The sequence below is a fragment of the Schistosoma haematobium genome, chromosome 6 (assembly GCF_000699445.3).
Source record: "Schistosoma haematobium chromosome 6, whole genome shotgun sequence".
Lineage (NCBI taxonomy): Eukaryota > Metazoa > Platyhelminthes > Trematoda > Strigeidida > Schistosomatidae > Schistosoma > Schistosoma haematobium.
Window position 1 is genome coordinate 1,444,905 of NC_067201.1, and position 20,603 is coordinate 1,465,507.

General features: G+C 36.9%; 2 protein-coding genes across 5 annotated transcripts; one reads left to right on the forward strand and one right to left on the reverse strand.

Moving 5' to 3' along the window:
• The first annotated feature begins 1,185 nt into the window (after positions 1-1,185).
• Positions 1,186-15,888, forward strand: MS3_00008282 (uncharacterized protein). 4 transcript variants are annotated; one of them, XM_051216646.1, is made up of 6 exons: positions 1,186-1,270; positions 3,433-3,674; positions 3,739-3,873; positions 5,441-6,099; positions 6,915-7,111; positions 15,762-15,888. In XM_051216646.1, exons 3-6 carry the CDS (start codon positions 3,834-3,836, stop codon positions 15,769-15,771), a joined length of 906 nt encoding a protein of 301 aa, XP_051065234.1. In that variant the 5' UTR covers positions 1,186-1,270; positions 3,433-3,674; positions 3,739-3,833; the 3' UTR covers positions 15,772-15,888. The 4 variants fall into 4 exon arrangements, with proteins under 4 accessions (XP_051065234.1, XP_051065235.1, XP_012796093.2 ...); XM_051216647.1 differs by having other exon boundaries at positions 1,189-1,270; positions 3,723-3,873; XM_051216645.1 differs by lacking the exon at positions 15,762-15,888 and adding an exon at positions 10,605-11,219 and having other exon boundaries at positions 1,193-1,270; positions 3,723-3,873.
• On the reverse strand, positions 12,017-20,111 carry LIMD1_1 (LIM domains containing 1). The gene is made up of 6 exons (XM_051216648.1): positions 19,509-20,111; positions 19,113-19,468; positions 17,157-17,321; positions 15,678-15,765; positions 13,652-13,766; positions 12,017-12,250 (listed from the first exon to the last, which is right to left on the reverse strand). The coding sequence occupies exons 1-6, from the start codon at positions 19,639-19,641 to the stop codon at positions 12,052-12,054; spliced, it is 1,056 nt and encodes a 351-aa protein (XP_051065237.1). The 5' UTR covers positions 19,642-20,111; the 3' UTR covers positions 12,017-12,051.
• Between the last annotated feature and the right edge of the window lie 492 nt (positions 20,112-20,603).

Sequence of the window (20,603 nt, forward strand, 5' to 3'; positions counted from 1 at the left end):
TACGGGCTATGGAATGCCATAGTGGGGTCCTCCAGGGCTCATTACCAGAACCTATTCTTTTCCTGATTTATATAAATGATATTCCAGAACAGCTGTCGTCAGACTTATTACTTTTTGCTGATGATGTGAAATCTCGGAGAGAGATATGCAACCGGGAGGATGTACTGGCATTTCAGGAGGATCTGACTCGACTTCAAAGTTGGTCAGACGATAACGGACTTATGTTTAACACTTCAAAGTGTAAAGTAGTCCACCTGCAACATAATGCAGACTACAGTTACGACTTAGGAAACTCCTTTCCAGAAGTATCCCAAGTCGAAAAAGATTTAAGAGTGCTGTTACCGCACGATTTGAAGACTGACGCTAACTGTGACAAAAATGCCTTTCGAGCAAACCTTGCACTGGCAACATCGAAGTGCATTTTCGGCCAATTTGACGGAAGAACGTTCCACATAATCTTCAACAGTTTTATTCGTCCCCATTTAGAGTATGGAAACATAGTATTTCCTCCCTCACTCCTAAGGGATAAGGACACTCTGGAGCGAAACCAACGGACAGACATGAAATCAGTTTGGGAACTCAAATCCAAGCGGTATGAATAGCACCGCTAATCACCAAACGTTTATCCATTAGAGTATAGGCGTCTTAGAGGTGACCTGCTAATCGCTTACTGTATCTTTAACAGTTCTGGACATCCCCTCAAACACCTATTGAGTTGAGCTTCAACACAAATTTAAGGGGCAACACTCAGAAACTGAAGACACAATATGGCAGAACGAACTATAGACACAACTTCTTCTCTTTAAGAGTTGTCAAATGCTAGAATTCGCTAGCCCAAGCGACTTCACAGGAGTTCTTTAAGAGGCGACGTGACCTATTCTTAAGCACAAAAGATAATATCTTACCATGAGTTACCAATTTCCTTTTTTCCCTCTATTATCGTTAACATATCTAGGTTCCTGCCTGGAGGTATTGTTGATCCTCTTCTAGTAGACATGGAAGCCCGTTAAGCGAAAGCTTCTTCTGTTTCGTCCACAGCCACTTGATGCTTGTTTTGTTTTTAAATATACATAGTTAAATACCTGGAGTATTTGGGGATCCTCTTCTGTTGAATAAGTGAAATAACTAAGCAAGTGACTCTACTATTCTCGCCTTAATCAATTGAAAGCACTACTACGATAAGACACTGAAACGTTTTGCGGCGGTAACGTTAGAAACACAAGGTCATTCCGGAAGTTCATGACTGCGAAAGAAACTCAGGATGAAGTAGGTATGGTTACATCTGTCATCAAAATAAGCACTCGTCAGTAATTGTTTTTTACATTATATGTCGGATTTTAGCTAGACCGAAAACGATGCTGCAATTTCAAGTAAGCACACAATCTCCCAATTTCGGGGGAAATGTCCAGTTTTGGGGAAACAGCTATAGGAAACTTTGAAAAAACCCAAAATAGGAAGATTGTGCATGTTCGTTCAGAGTGGAACTTGAGTTCCCCGCTGTTCAGGCTCAAAATGTCATTGTTGATATTCATAACATATTTGAGTGGGAAAAGTGAACTGGATGATTTTAGTCTTGTTCATGCATCTAACTTAAAACGTGCACAGCACGTAAATCTCCTTAGGGCAATTCTGATCCAAGTAATTCACTTTAAATTCCCCAGTCTTTACGAATTTTGTGTCCAGAAAACAAAGACCTGGTGTGGGCTTCAGTATTATGATCGAAACGACGGGGATTTGTGAAAGATCCGGGAAATCACGCCGTAGATTCATACATCAGCTAGCTTTGTCTCCAGGTCATGTGTCTAAAAACTTAACTGAGGAAAATGTCTCACGTTGTTCAAAAACTTCGATACAACGTAATCACTGGCATATGTATGTGCAAATGTCTGTTTGTAGACATTAGATAGGTTGTTGTGATCTATTCGTTCCTTGACATTGCGCCTCTAGGGGTCGTTCATTATTATGCTTCCATTAAAAATTTGATATCGGGCATAACCAGTACACCTGTTTTGTCGTGGTTATCCTTGATAAGCTCCTAATCATCACGAACTGGAATATTGACCAATGAAAGATGATCTGTCTCCAAGCTTCCTTTTGTCTCCTGCTTCTGAGTAAGCTGAAGTGTTTGTTTGTCAGGTTTCTTATACTGAGTGGTTAGTCATATCCAGTGTTAAATCTGAAACATATATCTAATCGAGTTGCCACATCTCACCAGCACAGTGAGATGAAATTGTCGAGAGTAGTAAAAGAAGTAACATTATCAGTAGTAGTCAAACAAATTAGCAACTAAAATGTGATCCAAGGAAAAAAAGTAGCTTATGTACTATAAGATAATTTTAAAACTCAGGAATTAAATGGGAGAAAAATATAAATGCAACTTCACCATTGCAACCGATTTTGAGCCACGTCACCAAACACTTTGTTTACGGTAATCGCATGTACCCCAACAAGGTAATCTGCACCTATCGGTATTCCACAAATTTGTCATAGCTGTGTAGTGAATCAGAGTCAGCACAGCAAATAGTTACTGATTTATTCATGACTTCTCTAATTTTCATAGTATGGAGGAATGATTTTTTAAGAAGTATACATAATCAGTGAATTGGAGTTCTAAGTGAATTAGTGTCAGACATGGTCTCAAAATACTAAACTGTCCAACGTTCAAGATCTTTTCAGGAAGATCATAATCAAAGCAATGAAACTTGATTCGGCATATGTGTTTTTCATTCAACTTCGCATAGTCAAATTTTGCGCTAGTTTAAGCAACTGACTATTGTCATCATATCTGATTCATGAAACCGGCTTGAAGATGAGTACATAAATATTTACTTTGTTGTTAAACTACATCTAATTTTATTTATCGCCCCCAAAATGCCCTGGTACGGCCGAGAGTGGGTAGAGTTCGCTCTCCATCTCGAAATGCTCTCACATGGCCACGCGTATATAGCCTCTTACAGGGAAGTCCTAATCACTGCCTTCTTGCACAACGAGTGTTGTTTACGAAATTGAGAGGACGAAAAGCAAATGTCCAGCACTGGCTTTAACCGGGTTGGTGGACATAGAGAGTCCACCTAGGGGGTTGGAAAACCCTGGTTCCAAACCCATGGTGTACATGGGCTCCAGTATCCTGAACAAGTCGTTGGTCACCGGCTACCATGGGACTGCATCTCGTTACGTTGCTCCACTGCCTTGTGGATCAGACCTTCAGGTCGAAGGCTCCGGGTGTGGTCCCCTAAGAAAACCACCTGCTTCGGTTTGGGCACCCGGACAGTATCACAGCCTTCACACATATCAAATGAGATCTTTGTGGCGCATATGTATTTGGTGCCTCCTTGTACCAATATCTGTGTTAAAATAAATAAAATAATTTTATTTATCTGATACACAATTGTAATCTTCAAAAAGAATTTCCTTCATTATGCATATTTTCAGATTGGGAAACAACGCATAACTGTATTCACAATTTATTATGTGGTGTTCATTCAACTGAAGAGATTAAGCATTCCATTGAAAATCTATTCAACAAGTTTTTACTTTCGAAATCTGATAATTCAAGTATACATCTATAAATATATATATCATTTTAATGATAACAATAAGTTTATGGATTCTTCCAAAGGGAGTATTTTACTTTTATGGAATTACATCCATATAGACGATATTGCATTATACAAGTATGTTATTAAATAGAGATAGTTTTCGATTGTTTTAAAACATAATAGTTTATTCTTTTATTAGATCTAAATTACATTTCTGAACGTCTTTTAGTCATTTTGTCCAATAATGATCTGGATCATGTAAATTGGTCTCATATTCTTCAATTGATATCTATTATGATCACATGTATTAAAGGAGGTGTATCCACTGTTAAATGTAAGTTTGTTTCATGTAATCCATGTATATATTTATATATTTGTATATGCAGAATGGTGACTTAATAAATCACAAATAAACTATGATGTTTTATGTCTGAGTTATTGAAATATCCTGTTTTCAACAATCATTACCAGGTTCATATACTTCTCTCTTTCTCTCTCACTTTTTTCTTCGGTCTAAACAACTGAATGCTTGTATACACACAAAATATGATACAAATGCTTATATATAAGTTTGTAATTAGTTATGAAGTCACAATTATCTAAATTATTTTAGTTTACAACAGTATAAGGGGAAAGTGATTTCTGATAAAAAGTAAAGTGAATTTTATAGGATCTCAGAATAGAATTACATTGGTCTAAGTCTTGTCATACTACTTTAGAATAATGGGGATGGACTGAATAATATAAATAGTGAAGGAGTTAAACTCGTAGTAATAATAGTATCAATGACACAAAGGGTCAAACATAGTGAATATCATTTTTATTAAAAGGATGAGAATCACGAACTAAAGTATTACGCATCGTGGTAATCGGTGTTCAGGCGTACGTAATACGTGGCCCAACCATCTCAGTCGATGAAGATTCACAACCTCATCAACTGATTTACCATCATTTCCTAATGCCTTACATCTAACCTCACTATCACTTGTCCGGTGATCCTAGCAGTTAAGTGATCAAAAATGTTTATACAGAGTATAGTTTTCGTTAAAGTTACAAATGATTGATCACGTTATGTATCAGACAATGCTCAAACCTACAAGCTCCACATGTATATTTTTTCATTCTACAAGCTATAGTAAGGCTTGGCGGCGCGGATTTGAATTCTACTGGGTGGATCATTTCCTTCAATATCTCACTTGCGCCTTGATGATGAGTGCCGACTAACACAAAGCCTGTGTTCATGATGAACTAAAGGAATAGAGATATAGATAAGTTTACCGAAAAATTTGTCGTAGAAGGAGACAGTTATACTTACGCATTCGCTAAGGTGCTCCGTCATCAATAATTGTGTCCAATGATATCTTAGGGCAGATCCCAAAACTTTATTAGCCTTTGTAAACTTGAGTCACTTGTGACGTAGGTAAGATTTCCATCTTCCAATCGAAGAACTAGCATACTTCTCAGGATTTCTTTTCGTGTTACTGTATGGCTGTGAAACATGGTGTTGTAAATGTGAAAATATTAGAAGCTACAGGTTTACGAACATATGCATATTCAAAGTATTGCTTGTGTATGGTTAGAAAGCTGAAGGAGCAATGTTTAGGCAAAGATAAGGAACCTGGAAAAGCCGACAAATTGGTTGACAAGGTTGCAAATCTTGATCAACTGAAGTGATTAAGACACTACCTGGTTATCTTCAGTCCGATAACCTCAATCAATGGTTAGAGACGTTGAGTCACATAGCTCAGACTCGATCACAACGGTACAGATGCACTTACTGTGTTTTACTCTAGATCTCGAATTTTAGTATCCCTCCATATTTACTATAAGATTTTGCAATTTTCCAACCATAGTCTTGATCTTCAATGTTTCTCATTCTCATTATTATTATTCTTTTCCAGTTATAATTCATCAACTTCTATTGTCATTATTCAATTCAAATATGAATTATATCAACAATGATAATGTTGATTTAGATTGTTTACATTTATTAGATGATGTATTTATTCATAAAAGTCAATTGGATGTTTTAAAATCAAATAAACATGATAAACAATTATTGATAGGAGTTTTATTAATTGCACGTCAATTATGCTCAGAAGATAATCGATTAACTGGGATAAATTATAAACAATGGTGGATGGAAACATTTTGTAATCCATTACTATCAACACATAATAATAATAATACACAGAATGTACTTTCATCACGTTGTGCTGTAGTTTATTTTTGTGATTTACTCATTGAACTATTACCTTGGGAAACCGATCCAAAATTTCTACAAATTCAAGTCAACACTCGACCTAATTGGTTTAATCTTGTAAAAAGATCAATGAATAATAATAATCGAATCAAAATTCATCCTGATAAAATTCGTGTAAAACCGACTGAAGTAATTGTGTCATTCAATGAAGATGAGTTAATAATCCCGATTGATTTGGAATGTACAAATATGATAACTGATAGTAATAATCATAATCATAATACCTACATAGAATCTTGTATAAATCGATGGAATGATTATTGTGAAATTGCACAAGGACGGTTAGCTGAATTAAGGGTAAGATCGAATACTTCTTGGTTAGATGATACAATGATTATGTATGTTAATCACGTTAGCACTTATCCTTCCAAATGTTCTAGACCTATCCTATATTATGTTTTACTAAACTAAACCTCGGGATTTCAATGACAGTTTCGATTGGTTATTTGTTTGTCTTTATTTCAATCCTTATCAAATGCTTGTCAGTCAGTCAGCTACAACGTGGGACCAGGCACATATATGCATTGGTCCATGTTGCTATACCGCGCAGTATACTTGTCCTTTAATTGATAGACGGATATCTTGCCTTCGCCATAGGTGACGTATGTTGGCAAAAGCCAAACGAGCTTTTTGAATCTGTGCTGAGATTTCTTCAGACAGCAACCCATTAAGGATGATCAGACCTGTAGTAAACAATCGTTGCACAGATTACACATCATTTGTTATTCAAGATTAAATTGTTTATTTTTTAGTTCTGATAAAAGCTTAATGATCAAAGATGTTTATACAGAGTATGTTCTTCGTTAAAGTTACAAATGATCGACCATGTTAAGTATCAGATAATGCTCAAGCCTACAAGCTCCACATGTGTATTTTTTTACTCCTTAAGTTTCGATGAGGCTTAGTGGCGCAGATTTGAATTCCACCGGGTGGATCATTTCCTTCAACATCCCACTTACCCCTTCATAATTAGTACCGACTAACACGAAGCATATGTTCAGGGTTTCCTACCGACTGCCCTCAATCATTATCAGTAATTTTTGATGTGTATCTATATATTGCTGCATTGCGGTAACTTAAATCAATAAATAAGACTTTGAAATTTCTTCCAGGAACACTGTTGTGCAACAAAAATGGTCACAACGGATAAAAAAATCTCTGATTGTCCAGATGCTTATACTACTCCAGGATGGAGTGATGTTCTAAATTGGCTAAATGAAATCGCGACACAACGTACTGTTGATTATTGTACTGGTGATATTTCTAAATGTCGATTACCGTCCGAATGGAATGAAGTAAATCTGTTTCGGTAAGTTCTTGCAACCGAATTCTATGTTTTATCCTTTATACTAAAATATTTCGATGGTTTCGCCGACTGGGTATTTTGATTAATTGGGTAGTACGACTTTTCATATTGATCAATCAAAACAGAGAACCTTTTTACCTTTTGTAAAGAACTTTCTTGTTTCCAAGCATGTGTAGAGAATCTCATTCTACTCAAATCAAAACTCGACTTTCACTTGTAAGGTTACAGACTTTAACCACACCTTATCTACTTGAGTTTAGTTCGATTGTAGCTGCCACATTGAAGTCTTGGTCTGGTTTAACTATTGTTGAGATTTGACTGAACTATATTGGCTAGAATACTTGTTCCTTTGTATCCTACTATTCCAGTCTGGTCGATTGGAATGTGATAATACTAGAAAAAGCTGCTTGAAGTTCGAAGGTAAAGTCGTACTGCTAATTATACTGGGGTGTGATGGCAATAAAACAGTTTTCTCAGACGAACAGTATCTACAGTGACGCTGTCTTCTTACAACTGGAGGAGAGGTTTAGAGGAAATCAACCCTCGAAATATCACACCTCACCTTGCCCCATGGATCTTTGTATTCGATCGTAAGAGCTAACACATCAAGAACTACTCATAAAAAGCACTGTATAAACCATTTTAAGCGTTTGCTCTCAAGCACTGCGGTCACAACCCCAGGTAGCTAAGTCAGATAACTCAAGCAGAAGTACTTTTCCACTGTATGAGCAGCCGAGAAGTGTCAGCTGTCCCCTTGCACTTCTAACAGTACCTCTCTATTTCGTTTAAGCTCGTTGTAGTTGGTGTCTGTAGCTCTTGCATTATGAAAGCGTGACAAAGTTAAACAGATATGTACTTGTTTACCTAGTTCACTCAGTCAGCTACGACGTAGGACCAGGCATATATATTCATCGGTTCAAGTTGCCATACCTCATTAGCACAACAAGGTGAACACCCAATTCATAGAAGCAGTTACTATAATGATAGTAAAAAAACATTTCATACAAGGATATGAGTTCATTTAGTTTCATAATACTTCGTTTTTTCACCAAGCATATACCAGTTATTGTCTCATCAGTGATTCTTTTAGAAAACTGGTTATCTGTTTCAACCTTTGCATAGTGTTTCTCTTTTAAGAAGTAGAAATTTAATGGGAAATACTTATAAGTTATTGTTAAGTTTATTACTTGAGTACGACTAATACGACATACGACTTCAGTACTTGAACGTGTTAAACTCTCAATCTCCGAGTCAAAAGGCAGAAAAAAACAGAAGAGTTTACTGAAGTAAGCGTCAAAACGTGCAGAAAAATAGGTGTATATATATTTTTGGTATGGGTTGTAGCATCATTGTAATCTAGCTAATCTGCAAGCCGGAAGTTTATGCAATTTTTCCATCACAGCAACCCACGTCGATATTCCAGGAGACCCCATTGGACTGTGATTGAATGGAATCTCCTCGGCCCCCATAGAGCCTCTGGAGGCTTTGTCGCGCATTCTAGGAGCTCTCCTAACAGTCATTATATTTTCCAATTAGGCATCTACTACTCACATTAGATAGGTATTCTATTGTTGGTTGCAGAGGCTATATGAATTGCTATCACCTACCTGTACATGCTATATTGAGTGTAGAACCATTTAGTTGTAACACACATAAGAGGCTTAGTATAATGGCACCAATAATCGCGCTACACAAGAATACGACGTACACTTGCAATGTTCTGGTTTACTTTATCGATTTGGATCTACACTTTTTGTACAAAGACTGTGTTACGGCTTTCGTCTCTGTCAATTATCATATGACAAAATCGCCAGACAGAATATCGATTTCTATGACCGTGATTCAACTATGAATCCTTATTGGTCCATAATATAGTAAGTCCTTGCCTGGCCCATCCTGTTCAATCCGGAACACATATATCAGCCTTCACTGTATGAATCGTATATTTCAGACATACTTAGTTTTATACATGCCTCCAAATGCCCTGGTACAGCCGAGAGTGGGGAGAGTCCGCTCTCTCTCTCGAAATGCTCTCACATGACCACGCGTATATAGCCTCTACCAGGGAAGTCCTACTCACTGCATTCTCGCACAACGAGTGTTGTTTACGAAATTAAGAGGACGAAAAGCAAATGTCCAGCACTGGCTTTAACCGGGTTGGTGGACATAGAGAGTCCACCTAGGGGAGTTGGAAAACCCTGATTCCAAACCAATGTTGCACATGAGTTCCCGTGTCCTGAAGGAACAAATGGCGTATGAACCAATCGTTGGTCACCGGCTACCATGGGACTGCATCTCGTTACGTTGCTCCATTGCTTTGTGGATCAGACTTTCAGATCGAAGGCTCCGGGTGTGGGGCGCCCTAAGGAAACCACCTGCTTCGGTTTGGGCATCCGGGCAGTATCACAGCCCTCACACATATCAAATGAAATCTGTGTGGCGTATATGTATTTGGTGCCTCCTTGTACCAATATCTATGTTTTAAAATAAATAAGCAAGAAAACGAGTCCGCATCAGACCATAAACTGAGTCCGAAGTCATGGGTTGGAATCTTGCTTGCGAGACCGTGGATGCGTTATTCCGAGAAGTCTTATACTACGACGAAACGTCTGTCCAGTGCTTCCAGGTTGTCAATGGTGGTCTAACATTGATCGGTTCATGGTCTCAATCAAAGCTTAACACCCTCCACAACCCTATACTGATGAAATGAAGAAGTAATTACACAAGATCAAGCCAAAACTGGATGTGAGTACGGGAGATGATAACTAATAAATTGGGAATAAATTAAGAATGGTAGATCGGATGACAGTAGCTAATAGGTCAAATGAAGGCTTATAACAAAAGGAATATGAATGTACATATAATCTATTTACTTAATAATTGTCCAGTAAGAATATATGTAATAATAGTCCATAAATAATCCATAGCAGTTTCCATTCACTCATCCTTCGTTCGAATGTAATAGATTGCTTAAACAAAAATAAGGGGTAGCTAATTCAAGAAATCCTATAAATTTATCAAATTGTTAAATTTTGGTCATAGTCGTTTTACGAGATACAGACTTTCCAGTTTGAGTGCTTGAGATTTCCATAATTGTTGGTTATAAACTTTAGGTAACATGACTCGAAGTTAGTTACAGTGTCACAGTGACCAGCTGTGGTCGTGCGGTTTACTCGCGGGTCAAACGGTGAAACTGTAACGTCTATAAATGATGCGGTCCAAACCCCTCAAAAAAGTAGTAATATCCTGAGGTTTTGAAAGACTCGTTGTATTTGAATAACCAGTGCTTCTCATCGAATACCTCCAACTGTCAACCATCATGTTAGATATTCGGCATTGTTCAATAACTAGTCTGTTGACCATATTTCAACTAAATCAGTAGAGTTTTATCCAAACTAAAGACTAAACAACCATAACATTATAAAGTGACCACTTAATACAGAAGTTAACTATTTTATTGATTTATTGCTTTGTTGTTGGGGATGGGGGACAACAGTCCACGTTGGCTTCGATCTACACTGATTCCAGCTTTATTAAATGCACCTGAAATAGAACATTTATCAGCCGAGTTAAAATTTGCACGTGAACAATTATTACAGGGGATACGTTCAGCTGGTCTATCACATTTATTGAATCATACAGAAAAAAAGACCTCTACCACAAAGACGACTACAAAAGCAACAACAACAACAACAACGAACAGGAAGCAGAAACGACCAACTTGTATTACACAACGATCTTCAACATCTAAACAATACAGAATGTCTAATAAAAGCGTATTGTACAATCAAACAAAGAAAAGTTAATAGCCATACAAATAATACTTAAAACGAACTAGATAAAAAAGCTGAAAAGATTGAAAGAGGATATGTAAAAACACAGTAACTGATAACTTTATTATTCTTATTCTTCTTATTATTATTATCATCATCATCACAATAATGAATAGAACAGATACAATAAATGAACAGATTTACGCTGAATGAACCTTTCTATGAACTCAGTAAACTGACAATGTTTAGTATCTTGTTATAACTGAGTGTATTTAGTGACTGTGTATAATTCAACAATAAGAGTAATACTGTAAATAAAGTAAGATATGTCACTGAAATCGTTTACTGTCACTATAGGGTTGTGGAGATTGTTGAATTTCATTAAATTCGCGAACCGATCAGAGTTAGACAATCATTGGAAATTTGGAAGCACTAGGTGGCCGTTTCTTTCTTAGTATGAGGCTGCACAGCAATGCACACCCACTAATCTGCAAAGAAGTCATACACTGAGATGGTGTAGAAGATTTGTAGCTCAGGTGGATGATTTTGATGGGGTTTTGTTCTCTGAGCTGGATGGTTTGATCGTGGAGCTTTCATCGTTCTTCTGAACGACATCATCAGCACAAACTTCAGATAGAAGTGAAGTGTTCGAAACAGTCAACGTCGAGGTGTACAGAACAAGCTATGAAACGCATATGGAGAAATTCGAACACTTCCCTTCTATCCGAAGTTCGTGCTGATGATGTCGTTTAGAAGAACGATGAGAGCTCCACGATCAAACCATCCAGCTCAGAGAACAAAACTCCATCGAATGCATACATTATTTCATTATGTAATAAGTGAGTATGTATTGTTGTACTGATGTACCGGTGTGATATGACAACTTGGATTGGTGCACATATGTGTCAGGTTCCAATTCGCACTTGAGTGACAGGTTACCGTGAATATATAAAACAAAGTCAATTGGTCAAATAGTTTTCTTTATAAAAAAGCTATAGATTAATAAATATTTATGTACACATACATAGAACAATGTGGTCATATTCTTCAGATATTGTATATTCTATTGTATATGATTAATGTATTTCGATGAGTTCGAGATGGATAGAACACAGGTTTCACATCTATCGAAATTGGGAACTTGTATCATAAAAAGTTGTCGATTCATCATCACCATTCATTCTTCAATTGACTTAAGTAAACATTCTCTGACGGTTGTTTAAATTCAACTAAATTATCACAGATCATCAATCGACGTTTTTCAAATACCCAACGTTGTAACCATTGAATTGGCCAATAAAATATAATCCATATACCAATGTAAAAGATATATGCCCATTTCAATCTATGAATAAATGGTGTTTCAAACCTGATTTCGCATAGGTTTTGGAGGAAAGACATAATTAAGGAAACATACTGATAGACTGTTATTTAAAACATGTATTTGTGATGCGCCATGCCAAATACTGTGGTTCGGTCGAGAATGAGGAAAGTCCACTCTCGTTCGGCGTTGCGTTATTGCCCATACTAAAGAAGTCCTCCTCACTACTTTTCCGCTTCCGAGGTCTCGTTTGCGGAAATAAGAAGACAAAGCGTGAACTTCCAACAATAACCAAGTTGGTGGAGGCGGAGAGTTCACCTAGGGTAGTTGGCGAATCCGGAAAACAATGTTTATCCAGGTAGGGCTCAAGGATCCAACCTACTTTGGACACTGACTACTATGAGACGCCATCCCCTGACTTTGCCTCACTGCGTTGTGGATAGGGACTTCTGTTCAAGGGCTTTGACAGTTATCTTTTAAGAAAACCACCGGTTCGGGTACTCGGCCAGTATCTTAGCACAGACCATTATTATTTGTGTGGCACATGCCTGGTTTCGGTGCCCGTTCGTGTTAGATTCTGTGTGAATTAAATAAATTGATAGTCGTTGCAGTGCGCACACACACAGGTCCAATCTGATATTTGATGCACCGCTGTACATTTATAAAAAGTCGGAAACAAGATCTTGAGTTTGAATCTCTTGGTAGTCGAGCTTTATTTGTAGTCAGACAATACTGAACACTAACAATTTGTTATATTTCATTCAATGTTTTCAACCTCCATTTGTAAGTATTGCATCGAGATGCCTAACAAAGGAATCTGTATATATGGTTTCAAGTAATAATTAATGACTTTAAAATGACATATTTCTTAAAGCTACAGGAAGAAAGGAGGTAGTTCGTCTGGACTCGTTCTGTTGCGTGTCACCTAACAACTTCAGCTATTGATCACTACAATCGGTTGGACACTAGTCAGATTGCCTGGATCTACTTATATAGCTCAGACCACCAGTTATTGGTTTAGGAAATTGATGTCTCTTTTTAGTTCATCTGCCACTAGTTTCTCTCCAACTCACTCTTACGACGACCAATATTCTACGTTGAGGGGTTATTGAGGATGTGTACCATATGTTGCAGTCACCTCATTGGACGAAATTTCACAATCTTATCACTCTACTTATTATTCCTGCCTGGTATCCTGCGTCTCACGTCAGCATCACTTACTCGGAAACCATACATCTGCATCATATTGAACTGTCATCTAGGGTCTTCAGTTACAAATTATGGCTGGCTAACTATGAATTCTTCATCTCGTTATACAGTTATGATCATTAGTTAAGATTGTTTTGTGAACTCATTCCATCACTTGTTTTGAATACCTTCTACATGATGATAATAATAAATGAATATATATATATATATATATATATGATTAAAACATTAAAAGGATACAATAGTTCTTGCTCTGGAAGATTTATTACCAATGTAATATGAAATGATTCTGATGGTTGGGCGTCTGTTTCGCTAGTTGACATATAATATTGTGTTTTTCCGAGATGAAGGGTCACTACAAATAAGCATGAGAAGGAAATAAACTAGGTATGCTGAATTATGTGGAGTAGTGTCTTAATAGTTGAGGTGTTCGTTCGGCGTTCTTTCACTAAATCCCGAGTTGTAACCCTACTTCAACCTGAGTAACCGATTGATATCATTAGCCTTGACACTTAGAGTACAGCTCATATCGAAGTATATGATGAAGGGGTACATTATTTAATCAACATCCTATGTACAGTGATACTTAGTTGATGCTTTTAGTTTGATTGTTCTGCTCGGGTTGTTCACAAAACTTTAGCATGGATAATACTGAATGTCAATGCTGATTTTGTTCAGCATATGGTAACTGAAAGTTGAAATATGTGAAAGTTTTGTTGACTCGATGGTAGACTGGAAAGATTTCGGTCTGTATGCCACTCTAGTGTCTTGATAATTAAGGAGTCCGTTCAGCTTTCTTTCAATAAATCCAGATTTAAAACCCTACTTCATCCTGGGTAACCGAGTGGCATCACTAGCATTCGCAATCTGTTCTCTTATGTAGTTAAGCCTACATTCGAGTTAAAGATGGGGTATGTAAGCCAAATTTACTATCTACCTAGACCTGTGCTGGAGACAAGACGTATGAATGACTTAACCCACATAGGACATCAGCCCATGTTATCATTTGAAGTAGTGTATGGTTTTTTCTTTCAACTATGTATTGATTTTCACATGAAAATTTTCTTGATTTTACTCGATCTCTTAATTTTGCGTTGTTCATGTGAAAACGTTTCATGTACAACCGTTGCACAGCTGTACTCAGATGTGGCATATTTATTGTGAATGTAAGCATATGCCTAATAGAGTTCGTTAAACTGAAGTTTTTCACTTGGAGTACATTTTGCTGATGTCACCGAGTAATAAATCCTAGTCTTATGTCGCTCTAATCCTTAGCACTCAAAAGATTCCATCGATCGAGTTTTAATGCGCGGTCTCTAGTTTAATTGGATTGGCATCACGAGACATTTTGATGAGTGCCCTGTAACTGGAAGTAGTCAACAGGGATTGATGAACTAAGGCTTTATATTAGTTGGGACTTGTCAGCTAGGTGTATCAAAACTGCACGCTATTTGGTGATTTAAATCAGGGTCCACGTCGTAACTTGTTCGACCTCATTCGACTAACAGGCATGTGTTATTGATTACTCTTCTCTGACTAAATAACTGGTTGACATCTCAGTCGTGCCCAGGCGCGGTGTAAATGTTCCAATAATAGCGCTCTCAACTTGGACATAAATTGACGGACACTCGTTCCCCATAGAAAGCGTCTGTTTCTTTGCGATTGCAGATACGGGAAACGTCAGTTCTGCCGATATAACCAGCAAAACGTGATGAGGAATGTTGACTAGCATGAAAACTGAGCTCTCCATTTCCTGCCGACTACTGCCAATCATCTAGCTTGCAAACATAGTGCACCTGTTGTCAAGTCATTCAGACAAGTGACAACACATTGAACCAATCCATGATATTTAGATGGAATATATCCTTTCTCAGTAAAGTAGAATTATCCAAATGAAACATTAATTTATGATCTGTTCCAGTTCATTTAATGGGTGAAATAACGATCACTGCTATTCATTAGCTTAATGTGACTAACAAATTTCTTCACATTTGTAGTGATGTCGGTAATTGGTTTAGCTGAAGTCCTACTCATCTCTATGAAGCCATACTATAAATAGCATAACTTGTGTGTTTTCTAGAACCTATTTATCAACTAACTTTTGCTAAGTCAAACTGAGATTGAAATAAAACTATTCAAAGCCTCTTACAATAAACATTCCTCAATATTTATCAGGTCAAATGTGATTCAATTCAACAGTATTATACTGATAACAAGTTTTATGTATAAACTGTCTTATACTTTATTTTGTAGAAGAAAAACTTACAATTTCTATCTATCATATCATAAATTGCATTGTTTATGTTTGAAATTATTGAATTATAACGTACAGTATTCATATTCATTACAGGTCTCTATAAATTGAAAAGAAAATCCATTATATATGTGCATTAGTGATAAAATGACAAATATAAACTATGTAATACTTCCAAGCCTTATTCAAAAATGTTCAACAACTAAAAAACACTTGAAAATCACGGTTGTTGTTTTGTCTTAAAACTCTTCCCACTACTATGTGTATCCAAAGCCTTTAGGTCTCGACATGAGAATAACACCTTTGAGCTGAATTAAAATCCAGTAGTCCATCCATAGTTCTGACTGATAGGCTGAGTGGGTATGAACATGTTACGTGTCTAATCTCGTTCGCTCTCTCAAGGTCGGGCGTATGGAGTATAAGTTGGTACATATATTTCACTATCTTAATGTACTAAAAATTGTATATATTATCGATTACTGTTTCATCATGTTTCTCATAGAGTTAACTCAAAAAAATTCGATGATAACTCCTACCTTGATGTGGTGGTCGACTTTGTCGTGCTATATTGGCTGGAATACTTGTTATTTTGAGCCCTACCAGCCCAGAAAGCTCAACTAGAAGACAGTAAGACTAAAAGCCAGTTTAAGGTCAGAGGGAAAAATAGCAAGGAGACATGTAAACGGTAAAGTGTTTTCCTAAAATAACCAAGATTCGTAGCGACGCTACCTTACCACAACTGAAGGAGGGAGATTAGTAAAGGTCGCTTCGAAAAGTATCATGCCGTACCTTAACCTCACAGATTTTCATCTCTAACTGTAAGAGCTTTTAAAGTACGCAGCTAACACATAAAAAGCTTCGCACAAAATGGTTGTGACCGGCTTTAGGCAGTTGCTCCTTACAGATTTATTAACAGTTGTTTCTGAGGTTCTTCAGTCATGCTCCCAGGTCTTCATAACCACCCCTAACCCAATTTACTTCTGAGGTCTCTCAAGAAATGTCCTTCCATTGTGTGGGCAACCGGGAAGTGACAACCGACCACACAATTCTCACAGTTATCGATATTATCTTTAACTAAAATAAAAGGTAATCCATCACGTTTGATATTCCATTCACAGTTTCGTTTGCTGTAGAAACCAGGAAGCCATACGTTAGGAGTGGGTGTATTAAGATCTAATGTGATGTAACACATATAGATGAAGTAATCATCTTGTGTTCCTGTCTCTTCTTATTCTGATAAGCTATACTACTTTGACTATTTTCCATAACTAAATGGGGTTTCAATCCCTTAACATTTTCAATCAGTTGGTTGATGACTCGCAGTGGTTTTCGTTGTGCTATCAGTTAGGGATTTTGTGTTCTGTGAGTCAGATGATTTAGTCATGCAGCTTTCAGTGTGTTTCTAGACAACGAAATTCAAAGCATCGACAATCTGCAGTTTACTCTTGGTCACTTATCTCTAACTCTAGTTTTTATGCGTCATTCACTTACCATGTAGTACTTCTTTTCTATTGGATCCATTCCGTGCAATTTAATCGATTGTGTTTGCTTTATAGTTAATTCACTTTGAATAAACAAATCAGTCATTGACGTTTGGGAAATCAATTCACTCCATATTAATCCAGTCACGTTCAGTGAGAACTCATTATTGTTTTGCTAATAAATGTTTTGTTTTTGAAAAAACGAAAGAATGATAAAATTTTCCAGAGGAAGGTCTAATAATACGTCATAGTTGAAATGCTTTCAGCCTCATACTAAAATCTTTTAAACATTTCTTCTTTACGAATCTTGTATACACAAATTCCCGAAGGACATCAACAGGATACATGAATAGTAGTATAACAGAAAAAGTGTGACGCGTCAAATATTATTTTGTTTGACAGGTTTGCATGTATCATCTTTTACTGGCACACAACGACATTTCGATCTAGCTTTCCGTTTGATTTTTCTAGGTTATTCATTACGTTCAACATCAAGACTGGTGGCTGAGTAACATATAGTGCGTTTTTAGTGAAGAAAAACCACTTGAAACTCTTTATAATTTAGATCGAAAGACGCTAACATCAATTGGTTATTGCATATAACACTGACTAAACGTGTTTTTGTAAGTTAATCCTCAGGTGGAAAAACGTGATCCTTCCAAAAAATTCGACATAGTTCTTGAATGCACTAAACAAGCATTAGATACTTTATCGATTTGTGTTTTCCAACCGTATGAGTTGACATTCATAACTTTAATAAAACCAGGAATCTAATTAATTGACCGTCCATGTGTGGTGCATCCATATTGTAGCGGTAAATAAATCCCCAAAATAAATTACTCCGTAAGTCTTCGACAATTGGATGCTGGCCACATTGGTTTTAATGTACTCGCTTAGCTGAAGGCACTCGGTTATGCATCCACCCCAGATCATGAGTGAGAATACGGTGTTCAACATCCCGTGCAATCGCTAGCCAGTCTAGATCAGTCTATCCTCGATATATTGATAGCTTATCAAATATTATCTTCGTACCTCGCTTCTGACTTTCGATTTCACTTGGTGGGTACGATTCATAGTAGAAGGTGTTACCGGTTAAAGCGTTGTCAAACTCCCAATACCTGTGGCATCTTCAATACCTAATGAAAACACTAACAACATATAAACTGTACAGAAACGATTATATGAAAGTGAACAGCTGGCTTGAATTTTCCAATTTTAGGATAGTGTTTCAAATCAATAATGAATGAAGTTACTCGAAGTGGAGATCAATTCATCTATTTGAAAAGTTACATGGGGTCTGCTGATGTGTTAGTATAATGTTTGTATAAATTTACTAAAGCTTTGCGCAATTTGTCTTATTCCTTAACATTAAATGCATTCGGTTTCGCCCATAGCTACCACAGTACGTTTCGTGTCGATGCCGTTTCGCCAACTTAAAGTAATACCGATTATCATTTCATTTGGCTCGCAAGGTTCCTTAGCCAACATAAGGAGCATGTATAAATGGGAGACACTCATTAATTATTCTGAAGGTGAGAACCTGAAAGCTTATTCGAATAAAAATCTGTCGCTAATCCATCCACAATGTTATACTTTACAGCTATGAAACGTGAGTGGTAAAAATGTAGGACATACAAAGTGTAATTATTCGTAACCGAGTATAATACAAACACCATCTGGATGTGAAACTGCCAGGTGAAAAGTAGAGTCTCATGTAAGAAGGACGGGTCAGTTCATAAAGCAACTTTTCGTTAGCCCACCAATTTTTGATTCGACATATGAATCGATGACAAAGTTGTTAGAGCACTTGGCTTGAAAATAATAGGTTTCAGGTTCAAAATCAAAAACGTCAGAATTTCACAAGATTCTGCCAGTATATTTTAAACGACTACTAAAACACCGATACACATGAAGCCCCTCTTGGTTCTCAAGTAAAAGAGAAAAATTGATAATATGAATAACTTACTCGTAAACCACAGGTTATCGGGATAAAAAGACGCTTCCCGATTATTTTGAGACTGGTAACATTAAATATATCGATCGAAATCTCAGTTGCCTTATAGTCTAGTTTCCCGACATCTTTTGATGGCCATGGAACAGGATCTTCATAGCTAAAGTACTCTATTGATCCAGATAGGAAGTGGTCTTCAATACTAATAAATTCATTTCCAAAAGTGCTCCAAGTTACATCCATTCCAGACCAGAAATTGGAGTTGATTTGATTTTGATCATCAGCAGTATAAAGCCAAACAAATGACTGACTTATTTCAGGGAAACATGGACCCATATTGACAGGAATATATTTGAAATCTATCCAAATATCTACACAACAAGGTTTGGAAATATTTATCAAACTTCTCACATTTCAGGTTACAAAGGATTATAATTGGTGCAAGGAAGAGAAAGACCACGGTGATTACATGGAAAACAAATGTCTTCGACCATACAAATGCCTTGAAAACCTTTTCTTCTGGATAGTGAAAAATTTCAGTCATCGCGCTCTTGAGCGAGTGGTTAGCGACTGCTTGGTTATTGACCAAAACAAATTAGAAAAAAAGTACGTCACTTCGTTAGCAAGCACTTTCAAAATTTGCATAATTTAGTTAATTGACATCACAAAGTTTGAAACATTTCATAAGTAGACCCAACACTGAAGTTTAAGTGACACCAGTAATCGAATATCACTACAATCAAAAGAAATTTTTCAACAGGAACGATAAAGTGAGCGTTCTTTTAGATCTGCATCTGAAGTGTTGTGGATTTCTAAAATCTTCATAAGTATAGTTCATGTACTGAACTTGAGAAACAAAAATATATGATATGACGTTTGGATGGTGATGAACATTTCAAGTTGTCGCAGTTGATGTATCATTGAAATAAATAGTTCCGTAGGTCTTCGAACTCAATTGTCACTTCATTCGCCCCACTTCAGGATTGTGAAAAATCTCAGTCATCCCGATTTTAAGCGACTGATCAAGAATCTTTTTTAGTTGTTTCAAGTAGTTGTGAAAGGAATTGAGGAGGATTTTGCTCAGCGGGTTTGTATATCTGTTAGCAGTGTACAATCGATGCCTCCAAGTAAGAACATGGATATATTAATGAAAGAAGAAAACGAATGAGTAAATTATAGATAAGTACTGAAATTAGTCTTTGAGAACATGTCATGTTTTACTCTCAAAAAACTCCCGATAGAACTCTTGGACTAGCCTGGTCGACAGCTTATTTTAAGATTTGACTACTCATAAGAAGTCAAAGATGTTTCTGCCCTCCGTTCTGCTGTATTGTGTCTCCAGTTTCCAGGTGTAACCTCTAAGGTTTGTGTTCAGACGAAGCCTAAGTAGCTATGAAGGGGGATATCCAGAACTGTTTGAAATACCGTAATCCGTTAGGTTACCTCCAAGGTGCGTGTACCCTGGTGACGTCAACCTTTCCCTTGCGACCCGGGATGGTTGTCCAT

What these genes read in the sequence shown, in the direction of transcription:
- LIMD1_1 (XM_051216648.1), bottom strand. Translation starts at nt 19,641, where the DNA reads ATGACTGAAATTTTTCACTATCCAGAAGAAAAGGTTTTCAAGGCATTT. An exon ending in TGATATGATAGATAGAAATT is followed by an intron (nt 13,767 to 15,677) that starts GTAAGTTTTTCT and finishes GCTTATTTGTAG; the next exon opens with TGACCCTTCATCTCGGAAAA. An exon ending in CTTCCAGAGCAAGAACTATT is followed by an intron (nt 12,251 to 13,651) that starts GTATCCTTTTAA and finishes ATGCGAAATCAG; the next exon opens with GTTTGAAACACCATTTATTC.
- MS3_00008282 (XM_051216645.1), top strand. Translation starts at nt 3,636, where the DNA reads ATGGAATTACATCCATATAGACGATATTGCATTATACAA. An exon ending in GACGATATTGCATTATACAA is followed by an intron (nt 3,675 to 3,722) that starts GTATGTTATTAA and finishes AAAACATAATAG; the next exon opens with TTTATTCTTTTATTAGATCT. An exon ending in AGGTGTATCCACTGTTAAAT is followed by an intron (nt 3,874 to 5,440) that starts GTAAGTTTGTTT and finishes ATTCTTTTCCAG; the next exon opens with TTATAATTCATCAACTTCTA.